At 36.6% G+C, this 12,460-nt stretch overlaps 1 protein-coding gene across 2 annotated transcripts in view; it reads left to right on the forward strand.

Annotated features, from left to right (window-relative positions):
• Positions 1–12,460, forward strand: part of ZDHHC13 (zDHHC palmitoyltransferase 13) — a 47,654-nt gene that overhangs the window by 3,208 nt on the left and 31,986 nt on the right. Inside the window, exon 2 of one of the 2 annotated variants that reach the window (XM_019742618.2) lies at positions 9,839–9,984. In XM_019742618.2, the coding sequence (XP_019598177.2) occupies positions 9,839–9,984 (146 nt within the window). The remainder of the gene's footprint in view (positions 1–9,838; positions 9,985–12,460) is intronic. The other variant, XM_074336120.1, reaches the window with a different exon arrangement.

Here is a 12,460-nt window from a genome sequence, read left to right on the forward strand (position 1 = left end):
TTAAAGGCTGTCCATCAGATCTGTCTCTCTTTTTGTTTTATCTGAGGCAGAACAGTGACCCTCATCAGAGTTTTTTATGGTTTCCTAGATTTTTATTTTTCTCTTAAAGTAATGCCCATTGTAACTTTAACAGTATTTCTTTACTATTGAGAAAAATAATTTAATTCATGATATCTTCATATGAAAGCTATTATATACCTAATCCCTCATATCTTAAAGATGTACCTGTTATCTGCTGCTGTGTAACAAGCCACCCCAGAACGTAGTGGGTGGTGTGAAGCAGCTCTTGCCATGCTCATGGACTGTTTATTAGGTTTTTGGGCGTGGCAGAGCAGGGATGGTTGGTTTCTGCCCCACCATGTATGGAGCTTCTGCTGGAAAGACTTGTAAACTGGGATGACTCTGTTACCTGGGGCTGGTGTCACCTGGTGGTGTCCTCACGCACGTGTGGCAGTGGGTGCTGACTTTCAGCAGGATACCTACATGTGGCCTGGGCTGCACAGCATGGTGGCTGGTTCCCAGAGCGCGCGTCTCAAAGGATGGAAAGGAAGCCACCAGTGTCTCAGGCCTGGGCCTGCCAGCTAGCAGAGCATCACTTCTGCAGTATTTTGTTACTGAAACAGTCGCGGAGCTCGGACTCCAGAGGAAGGACGAAGACCCTCTCCTCTTGATGAAGAAGTAGCAAAGAATTTGGGGGCTTTGGTATTAAAATCACCACGGATGTATCCATATCTCTTTTATATAATTTTCATAATATCTTGTTATCCCCTGTGGAGGAGAGTACGCAGCTAGCTACATGACTCTTTCTTAGTATCCCTTTTTATTCCCTTTTATTGAGGGTGTCTTGTCTATTGTGTTCACTGCCATATCCCTGTGTCTAGAATAGTGCCTGGCACAGAGTAGGCATTCAGGAAATATCTGATGAATGAATGAATGAATGAATGAATGGATTGTAGTAGGAATCGTCTTTTATTCATCTTTTATCCGTAATTCACCTTTTATCCGTGATTGGTACGTAGTAGGTGTTCTTTACATTTCCTTGAATGAATAATTAATGAAAACTCGGCAGTTTGCTGGCATCAGGAGGATTTGCTTAGTCTGTTCTGTTCCCTTAATGAGGTAGGCAGCCATGTAGCAGCAGTTAAGCTTCCACTGCCCAAAAGGGTGTTTGTGTGGTGAAGTCTTTACCAGCGCACATGCCCGTAATGTCTCTTGTAACAACTCCTCGTAGGACCATGCAACATGGAGTTGGAAGGAACTTTATAGCTATATTGACCTGCTCCTTCCATTTTACAAATGTAGAAACTGAAGCCAAAAAATAGTGTAGATGATTAGCCACCATCATACAGCCCACATGAAATCTAAGACTTTGGCCTTGTTCTCAAAGTAGTTTACATTTCAAGGTGGTAAGAATGAAATAACTAGAGAATACCATAAACAAATTTTTTTTTGGTAACTAGAGAGAAATTTCTAAGCAGGATTTTTAGTACGTGACATAAACTTTGCTTTAATCCTTGTGACGGCACTGTATGGTTGTGTTCCTTACATATCTTTATGGGACTGTCTCCCGTCCAAGTTAACCTCCCCCAAAGCAGGCGCTCTCCTTTCTCACCTGTCGCTCTTGGAAAATGTTGGGAAGGAGCGGTATCTATAGCAAAAGTGATAACTTAGAGCAGTGGTCGCTAAAGTTTTTTGATCATGAACTTCTATCAATAAAACAAGTTTGATCTGGCACCCCTAGAGTAAAACGCCACCATAATGTGAAAAGCAGGCTCCCAAATTTTCATTTTTGTAAAGTATCATGTGTTGTGAGGTTAATGGAATGATGAATGGGACTGCACGGCACGCTAGCTGGGCACTCGGGGCTCCAGCTGCGCAGCCCAGACCATCCAGGCACTGACTGCTCTTTACTGTCCTTGTTAGCAATTGATCTCACTAACTTACACATTGATGGGGGTGGTTGTGTGTTACGTGGTTGGCTGGGACTGAAAAACGTTGGCCCCCTCTGTTTGATGTATGTGGGGACAGGGGACAGGAGTCTGTCGCCAAATTCATATTGTCAAGGGGCATGTTACTGTAAGATTTGACAATATCCCTGTAAATTGTATTCATTAATTAATAGCTCAATATATACTCATGGTAAGGTTATGAATTAAAGATAGTATGTATAAATCTTCAAATCGGCCTTTTTGATAATTTTGATTATTTTTGGAGAGAAGCTGGCTTTTTGTTAGATCAGATTAGACTGTTTCCACTTCGTGTGACTAATGAAGACCACCTGCTATGAATACAAGTGTCAGCTCTGCCATTTCCTTGTTTGCTGGTACTTAGCTATTATTATTATCTCAATTCATGGCTACTTTGCAGTTTAACCCACTTGCCTATTTTGGGAGGGTAACTTAGTTAAAATCAGGTAATGTAACTTGAAAATTACTTAACCTGATGTATACTGCGGTATGCTGAAGGTCCCACTGCCAACCCTTCTGGGGTGTGGAACTGTTACTGCACCCCATATTACCTTGTAAACAGACTGTTTGACGTGCAGACCAATTGAGCCTGTCAGTGCTAAAATTAGTAAAGCTTAAGAAGCCAAATTTGTAAAATTTTGTGACTTTCCCTTTCAAAAAAAAAAATTTAAAATCATTGTAATAGAAGCATCAACATTTTCTCCCCTTACCTAATGAGTCCACTGCATAGTAAGTGCCCTTGCCTCCCTTTGGAGACCACTGACTTTGAAAGCAGGTTTTGAGTTTATATAATCATTTTTAGGTTTTACTCTGATCTGGATTTAGGCAAAAAATGATGACACGAACAAAAGTTACCTCCTGTTCTCTAGTTACCACCTATTTTTGCCATTTAATCACATATTGCTTTCCATTATGATTTTACCCTGTCTCTAATTAAGTCTAATCTGCCCTATTAGACTTAAACTCCTGGAGGATAGATACCCATGTCTTCTGGGCCCCTAGCATGATACACTAGCATAATGCTTTGTGTATCATAAATACATGGTAATTAATTGCTGAATTAATTGTGAATATTCTTTACATTGAAATGGGTAATCCTCCTCAACTTTCTACATGAAAATTGAAGCTGATATCCTTAATGCCTTAAGGCATAATGAGAAGCAACAAATTTATGTCTGTAGCATGAGTCAGTTTTCTGTGATGAAAACTCTGTAATAAGCAAAGGGTTAATCTTCCTAACATACAAATGGAAAAAGATAAACAATCTACTAGAAAAACGGTAGACTATGAAAAGGCAATCCATCAACGAGAAAATATGAACGTCAATAAACATAAACAAACTCAAATTCATTAGCAACTAGGAGTGCGCAAATGAAAAACATGGTGCCGTTGTTTTTTTTTTTTTTTTTAGCCATCAGATTGACAAGATTGAATCAAGACTGGTAATATTTAGTTATGGGGAGGTTTGTAGGGGAAAACACATACGCGTAAGTACTTACTGTTGGGAGTTTGGATTGGGGAAGGTAATTGGTCAGTATCTATTTATGTTGAAAATGCATATATTTTTTGACCAAGCAGTCCTACTTTGGGAAATCAATCCTATAGTATGTACAGGATGTTAATTATTGGATTATTTATAGAAGTGAACACTGAAATCAACCTCCTGCATCTCTAACAATAGGGAAGTGAATGAATAAATTATGCTAGATCTATACAGTGGAATGATATTTAACTATTACTGACCTGCAGGGCTGTATGGGATACATTGTTAGGTGAGATAAGTAAGATGATGAATAATTATGTAACATGATCTCATTTTAAATAGAAGAAAATGATAAAAATATATATATGCTACATAATGTTATATAAGTTAAAGTATAACATACACAATGAAGAGAGATACACTAAACTGTTAATAATGGTATGTCTGGTAATGCAGGATTGCAAGGGACAGAGTCCGTGGTTAACCCTTTATTCACTTTTGTATTGTGAGATCTTTCAAATGAATGTGAATCGTTATAATGTTAAAAATGACATGAAAAGTAGACTGATTTCTCTGTCAATTTTAGCTATATCTACTATTTCTTGATACTCTAGAAATTCTGAGTATAGTACAACTCTTTCCTTAACCGCTTTGTCTTCTTCCAATTGGATATAATTATAATTACTGTGATATAATTTAAAAAATCCTAAAGTAATGTTATTTGTATTTTAATCTAACTACCTACATGTTTACTTTTAGCTGTGTGTGAATGTTTGTGTGTGCTCTCTTCCCTCTTCCCTGCCTGGACTTGCACCCTGGAGGTGAGCATCAGTGCAGACCAAGAGAGGCTCTGGGAGAAGCCTTGTAGTTCAGGTTCAAGGAGCAGGAAGGACGTCTCCTGGCAGCACAGGTTTCTAAGACTCTGAGGGAGGAGAACTTCCTCCATGAACAGGGGAGTTGTGGTCCCAAGACAGTTGTTCTTAGAAGTGACATGAAAAGCATGATCCATAAAAGAAAAAAAATTTGATAAATTGGACTTCATCAAAATTAAAAATTTTTGCTCTATAAAAGAGACTGTTAAGAAACGGGAAGATAAGCTACAGACTGGTAGAAAACATTTGCAAATCACATATCTGACAGAGGGCTTATGTCTAGAATATATAATATAAAGAATTTTCAAAACATAACAGTAAGAAAACAAACAGCCCAATTAAAAAATGGGTAAAGGACTTAAACAATTCACCAAAGAAGATATACAGATGGCAGATAAGCACATGAGAAGACATTCAACCTCATTAGCCATTAGGGATATGCAAATTAAGGCCACGATGAGATGCTACTACACCTCTGCTGTACTGACCTCACTAAGTGACCATACAGTGAGGGAGCAGAGCAGTCGGAACTCGCGTATGTGGCAATATGTGGCCATGCAAAGCGGTACAGCCACTCTGGAAAATAGTTTGGCAATGACATGTACTTACCAGATGGCCAAGCAAGCTCCCTCTTAGAGAAACAAAAACATATTCACACAAAAGTTTGTGCATGAATGTTTATAGCAGCTCTATTTATAATTGTCAAAAGCTGGGAACAACCCACATGGGTTGTTTGGATTGATTCACTGTGATATATTCATGTAATGGAACACTATACAGCAGGGAAGGAATGATTAATAACATGCAACAACACAGTGAGTCTCAAAAGCATTATGTGAGTGAAAGAAGCAGTTTTAGAAGATGGTATACTATGTAATGCCATTATGTGACATTCTGGGAAAGATAAAACTAGTGGTGACCATATTGGTGGTTGCCAGGAGGTATGGCAAAGGAATATCCCAAGGGAGTTTTTTGAGGTGTTGGAACTGTTCTGTATCCCCATGGAGGTGGTGGTTCCACGACTCTATACATGTGTTAAACTCCGTAGAACTATAGAGGTCTGACAGTTAAGTTCGCGAACTTGTTGCAACCATGTTGCTCATGTTTTTTTGATATGAGAGGGATTAGTCACTGTGACTTTGTACCAACTGGACAAACAGTTAACCAAGTTTACTATTTGGAAGTGCTGAAAAGGCTGCATGAAAGTTAGACGACCCAAACTTTTCACCAACAATTCATGGCTCTTGCATCACAACAATGCACCAGCTTACACGGTGCTGTCTGTGAGGGAGTTTTTAGCCAGTAAACAAATAACTGTATTGTAACACCCTCCCTACTCACCTGATCTGGCCCCCAATGATGTCTTTCTTCACCCGAAGATAAAGGAAATAGTACAAGGTAGACATTTTGATGACATTCAAGGTATTAAAGGTAATACGGTGACAGCTCTGATGGCCATTCCAAAAAAAGAGTTCCAAAATTGCTTTGAAGGGTGGGCTAGGCACTGGCGTTGGTGCATAGCTTCCCAAGGGGAGAACTTCGAAGGTGACTGTAGTGATATTCAGCAATGAGGTATGTAGCACTTTTTCTAGGATGAGTTCGCGAACTTAATTGTCTGACCTCATATACCAAAAAGTCACTTTCACTGTAAGTTAATTTAAAAGGCATTTGCTTCTTCAGAGTAACCTGTTGAGGGATTATGGACTTATTTCAGTAAAACTATAATTTCTTAAATTCCTTTTTTGGAACTCCTGCAGGATTGACTTAGTCACATTATGTCAAATATCAATTTTCTGTTCTTAATGTGTATTCATCGTTTGAGGTTTGTTTTTGTTTTTTTAATTAAACAGTGAGAGTTGTTCAGAGAGGTGGATCTGTTGAATGAGGTGGGTGAAAGCTAGGTAACAACTTTTTGGTAAAAGAACAAGGTGGGATTACACAAAATGATAAGCCACGTTTGATTTCTAGGAATGGTTTGCTAGCTATTTGATGTAACCCTCCCCTTGAATGCAACTGAAAATGCTGGTGGATACAGTATAAAATCATTTTAAGTATTTTATATTTTTAATTCTATTATGAAAGTTTTAAAAGATTCCGCAGGATTTTTTATGTATGTGACCAGTCAGCAAATGAACGTGGATTTGCTTCGTTATTAATCTGTATGCATTTTATTTCTTTTCCTTACTCTGTTTTTCTGTTTAGGACTTCAGTACATTGTTGATTGGAAGTGGTGATAAAGGGCATCATTGCTTTGTTTTCAGTCTTTACAGTTAAAGCAGTCAGTCTTTTACTGTTAAGGGTGTGGTAGCTGTAGGTGTCTTATAAATGTTCTTTATCAGACTGAGAAAGTTACCCTCTTTTCCTAATGTGCCAAGAGTTTTTATGATGCTTGGGTATTGAATTTTGTCAGATGCTTTATTCTATTGAAATGAGTATGTGTTTTCTTTCTTCCTTCTGTTAATATGGTAAATTGCATTTATTTAGAAATGTTGCTTGGTTGTAATGTAGATTATCCTTTCTACATATTACTGGGTACAATTTGCTATTATTTTGTTAGGCTCTTTGCATCTATGTTCATGAGGGATATATAGTTTTCTTTACCTGTAATGTGTGTCGGCTTTATTATTGGGACAATGCTGCCTCCTAAAATGAGCTGGGAAGTATTCCCTCTATTTTCTGAGGGAGTTGGTATCATTTCTTCCTTAAGGGTTGTTAGAATTTGCTGGTTAAAAATTATATGGGCCTGGAGTTGTTTTGTTTTCTTTTTTAATGGGAAGTTTTAAAATTATGCATTCAATTTCTTTAATAAAGCGCTACTCATTTCTTTTAAAGTCCATGTAGATAACTTGTGTCTTTTGAGGTATTTGTGCATTTTATCTAGGTTGTTGAATTTATTGACATAAAGATGTTCATACTATTGCTTTATTACCCTTTTAATGTTTGTAGAATCTTGTACTGATGCCCCCTTTGTTAAATCTGGTATTTGTCACTGATGTCTTCTTTTTTCTTGATCATTCTGACTAGAGATTATCAGTTTTATTGATTTATTCTTTCCAAAGAATCAGCTTTTGCTTTCAGTGATTTTTTTGCATTGTTTTTATATTTCATGGATTTCTTCTATTTTTAATGTTTCCTTCATTCTACCTACTTTGGATTTAATTCTTTGCCGCTAGAATCTTAAGGTGATAGCTCAGATCATTTATTTTAGACTCTTCTTTTTTCCTATTATAGCACTTAAAGCTGAACATTCACTCTAAACACTGCTTAGCCAGCATCCCGCACATTTTGATATGTTATATTTTTATTTTCATTCAATTTAAAATATTTTCTACTTATTCTTTGTTTTCTTCTTTGACCTATGGATTATTTAGAAATGTGTTGCTTGGTTTCGAAATATTTGAGGATTTCCCACGTGTGCTTTGGTTATTGCTGTCTAATTTAATACCATTGTGTTCACAGAACATACTTTGTGTGAATTCAATCCATTTAAGTTTGTTGAGACTTGTTTCATGGCCCAGTATGTCATCTAATTTGGTGAAAACTCCATGTGCACTTGAAAAGAAAATCTATTGTACTGTTTGTTGGGTGGGGTTTTGTGAAAATGCCAATTAGATCAAGTTGGCAGATAGTGTTCTTTAAGTCTTTTCTGTCCTTTTATGATTCTTGTCCTTTTCTCTATCCAGCATGGTTTTCTGTTTACTTGTTCTATCAGTTCCTGAAAGAAGTATTGAAATACCCAACTATAACTGTGAATCTTTCTGTTTTTCCTTTTCAGCCCCATCAGTTTTTGCTTCATGAATTTTAAAGTTCTTTTGGATGCACACACATTTAAGGTTGTTGTGTCTTGAGGATTTGGCCTCTTTAATATTATGAAATGTTCCTCTTAATCTCTGGTAATATTTCTTGAGCTAATGTCTACTTTGTGTCATATGAATATAGCTGCTACATTCCTTATGCTGAGTGTTTTTGCATGGTATATCTTTTTCTATCCTTTTACTTTTAGCCTATATATGTTTTTATATATAAAGTGGGTTTATTGTTGACAGCATATAGTTGTAGTTTTCTTGATTGTGTTTTTAAATCCAATTTAACAATCTCTGTCTTTCATTTTCTTTAATGACCATTTGCATTTAACATGATTATCGATATGATTAGGTGTAAATATTTCATCTTGCATGTTTTTCTTCTGTTTGCTCATATTTTTCTACTTTTCCTGATCTTTTAAAAAATATTCAGTGTCTTTTAAGTATTTTATCTCTGCTATTGGCTTATTATTCCTCTTTGTCTTATTTATTTAGACATTGCTCTTGGGTTTACATTACACACTTTAACTTATCACTGTGTATCTGCAAACACTATTATACCGTATTTTCCCAAAAATAAGACTGGATCTCGTATTAATTTTTGCTCCAAAAGACTCATTAGGGCTTATGTTCAGGGGATTTTCATCCTGAAAAATCATGCTAGGGCTTATTTTCTGGTTAGGTCTTATTTTCGGGGAAACATGGTAGCAACTCTTATAATGGTACACTTCTTTTTCTCTATCATTAAGATATTTAAAAATGAGAAAATGTATTATATTTACACACATAATTATACATATTTACCCCTGTAGTTCTGGCACTCTTTATTCCTTTGTATTGATTCAGATTTTCATCTGGTATTATTTTCCTTTAGCCTGAAAGACTTTCTTTGTCATTTCTTGTAGTGTAAGTTTGCTCACAATTTCTTACCTTTTGTTTGTCTGAAAAAAGTGTATATTTCACTTCCATTTTTGAAGAATATTTTGCTGGTGTTACGAGATTTGTAGTTTTTTCTTTCAGCTCTTTAAAACTGCTGTGCTTTTTTATCTTCTGGCTTGCATTTACTGATGAGAAGTCTGAATTCATTCTTTGTTTTTTGAATATAACGTCTTTTTCTTTAGGCTGGTCTTAACATTACCTCTTTATCGTTAATTTTTAGTGATTTGATCATGTTATGCCTTGGTGTAAGATTTTGAGGTTTATTCTTCTTACTAGTTTCGTTGAGCTTCTAAGAGCTGTGGGTTTATAATTTTCACCACATTTGGACGATTTTTGGCTATTGTTTAGTCAAATACTAAAAATATTTTCTCTCCTCTCCTGTGACTCCAGTTATACATATTTAAGAACTTGATTCACTGGGGGATATCTTTACGGTATGTCTGCCACAACTCCCTAAAGCAGATGCCTGGCGACCTACCTACTTATGTCAATAGCCATGACCTTCTACCTACTACAGGTAACAAGGTCCATTGGTGCTTTTGCAGATGACGTTTGTTTTATGACAAAATATATAGTTTGGAATTTTCTAATTTTAAACATCTAATTCTTGTGAACGTAAGATGAAAATCTTCCCTTGGATGCACCTCTAAGAGTAAAAAAAAAAAAATCAATTTAATAAGTAGGTATTGTTGGTAGTAGAAAATTCTTCATTATGTAATTGAATGTGACATTAATTCTCTTATTGTGCTTTGTCAAATTACTCTTTCTCTCCAGTGCAGGAATCACAGCCATGGCCCCCACCCTCCGGGATTTGGTCGACATGGGGTGTGTGCTCACGAACACAAAGAACTTGCCAAGGCCAGAGAAGCTCTTCCTCTTATAGAGGACTCCAGTAACTGTGATATTGTAAAAGCTACTCAGTAAGTCTTCCCAGGCTTTGTTTTTTGCGTACGTTCCGTTGGATTATAACAAGGCAGGTACCGTCCACGGCACTGCAGTGTGTGCCTTCCTCACGTCACACTCCAGCGTGAGCACGTTTATCAGACCAGCGTCAGAGCACGGAACACAGTGCACCTTAGCTGTGTGTTACCGGTCTCTCCCATGAGGTTGTCGGGAGCTTCTTAGCAAAAGTATGTCATTTCCATCTTCGTAGCCCCAGTGCTTTTGCACAGTTCCTGTCTTGTATTAGGTATCCAGTAAATGTTTGTTGAGTGAATGATTTTTAAAAGACACTGAAACTAGACTCTGAGTTTGAAACACAAATCTGAGTCTTTTAAAATATACTGCAAGCTAGATATGTAAATGGGATGGAAAAATATCAACTCACACATTTATGGATGTATGAAACAATTATTGATTGAGTACTTTCTATGTACCTGTTGTGCTGGGTGCACTAGAAGAAAGTCAGTGAAGTAGAAATAGGTTTCCTGACCACTTGAAACATGTACTAGGTGGTTTTGCTTGCACTGAAAATGAAAGTATGTTTTGAAAGTTTCCCCTTAAGATCTCCATACATGGGTATTTGCGTTAAATCATTTTCAACGTTTTCACCATCATCGAGCTCATTGATTATTAACATCTGCTCCCCCCCGCCATTGAACATATTTTGAAATATTTTGTCTATCGGGTTATGTTAATTTGTAATACATTTTCTTTGTAATCAAATATAAATCTGCCCATCAGAGCTTCTAATCAGCATGAAAGGAACTACCACACTAACTTGATATGGTTTCTGTCAAAAGCAAAGGAGTTTGGTGATTAATTAGCCTGTTTGGCCTTAACGTAGACTAATGTATTATTTATGTTAAAAAATAATTGACAACTATTTGGGTGTTCTTATTATTAATAGCTCTGAACTCTAGAGGCCCTGGGAACACTACTTTAGGTGAATGTTATTTGATATTGTTTATATTATTATATTTGTATGAAGATGAGAGTGTTCTTAGGGAAAATACTTGCTTTAATTAGAAATGGAACATTTAAATGTTTCTCTGCTCTTGGTAAAGATCTGTTATGATGCATGTGGGAAATTAGGCCACACTCACAGGGAATCTCAGGAAAAACTCACATTTTAAATCTTTCCTAAAATTTCTTTCAGGTCTTGGACCTTCTTAAGTGGGTGTGGAAAGATTTTTAAGAAATATTTGAGAAGGGCAAAAGAGAGCTAGAAAGCTAGGATATGTGTGTATGCGTTTTCTAAATCACCAAAATCCTAATTAGTGTGTACTCTTACTATATTTCTCACATAAAGGGAGTATTTCTTTTCCAGTAAAATGTTAAAGTTGACACTTACAGGTGAATATAAATATATTATTACCAACGGTTCACTCTCTTATTAATATTTTCACAGGTGTCTGCATCTTTTTAAAATGCCATACAGACAGATGAACAAATAGGCACACACACATTTTGGTGAAGCAGAAATGATTTATTTTAACTTCTGGGAAACAGACAATTTTGCCATTTGGTTTGATTTTGACCCTTGAAGGCCTATTGAAACCTTTAGGTTCCTCTAAATAGAAATATGTTTCAAAGAAAGTACTAAATGGTCAGTTGGGACTTTCCATTGAAAAGAAATATTATTCATGAATGGTTTAAAAAGTTGTTGATAGCGTTAAAAAGCTATTTCTCTCTTATTTCTCATTCTGATAATCCGTTAAATAACTCTTAAATATTCCTCAAGTCCATCCCTCCTTTTCCATTCCTATTGCCTGTCTCACTTTAGGCTCATTGTCTCTCACCTGTATTTATTGCAAGAGCTTCTAAACTGGTCTCTCAGTCTCTGCCTCACCCTCTTCTAGTTAGTTTCTATACTGCCACTAATGTGGTCTTTCTTAAAACTCAGTCTGAGTGCTTTTCTCTTTAAAACTTGCAGTGGTGTCCCTTTGAATGATAGAGAAAGTCTCAATTTCAAAGCGTGGTATAGAATGCCCATGCATTCTTTGCCTGCCTCTTCTAGCCTCATGTCTTTGCCATCCCTTTCTTATGCTTCTGCAGCATTAAATAGTGCTTATAGTTCTCTGAACATCTGTGAGGTTTCACATCTCTGTATATGCTATTTCCTCTGCCTGAAATACCTTCTCTTCCACCTACAGAACATAGCTCATATACCATGTTTCATCCCCTTCTGGAAGGTCTGATCATTCCTTCCTTTGCTATACCTTAAGCTATGTCCATATTTTATTGTTGAATTTATCCTGTTCCAAGTTGGCTTTTAGGCTTTCCCTTGTTTTGAGGTCATTGTATGGGCTGGGTTTGCTTCAAGGATAAGATTATAGTCAGGAGTCAGCACCATGCATTCCTGGCACAGAGGAGGATCAGATGGAATTGACTGAAGGAGGGCAACTGTGAACATTAAGGTGTATTTAAGAAAAGCAAGTGTAACTCCAGGTGGAT

This window comes from Rhinolophus sinicus, linkage group LG06, assembly GCF_036562045.2.
Source record: "Rhinolophus sinicus isolate RSC01 linkage group LG06, ASM3656204v1, whole genome shotgun sequence".
Taxonomy (NCBI): Eukaryota; Metazoa; Chordata; class Mammalia; order Chiroptera; family Rhinolophidae; genus Rhinolophus; species Rhinolophus sinicus.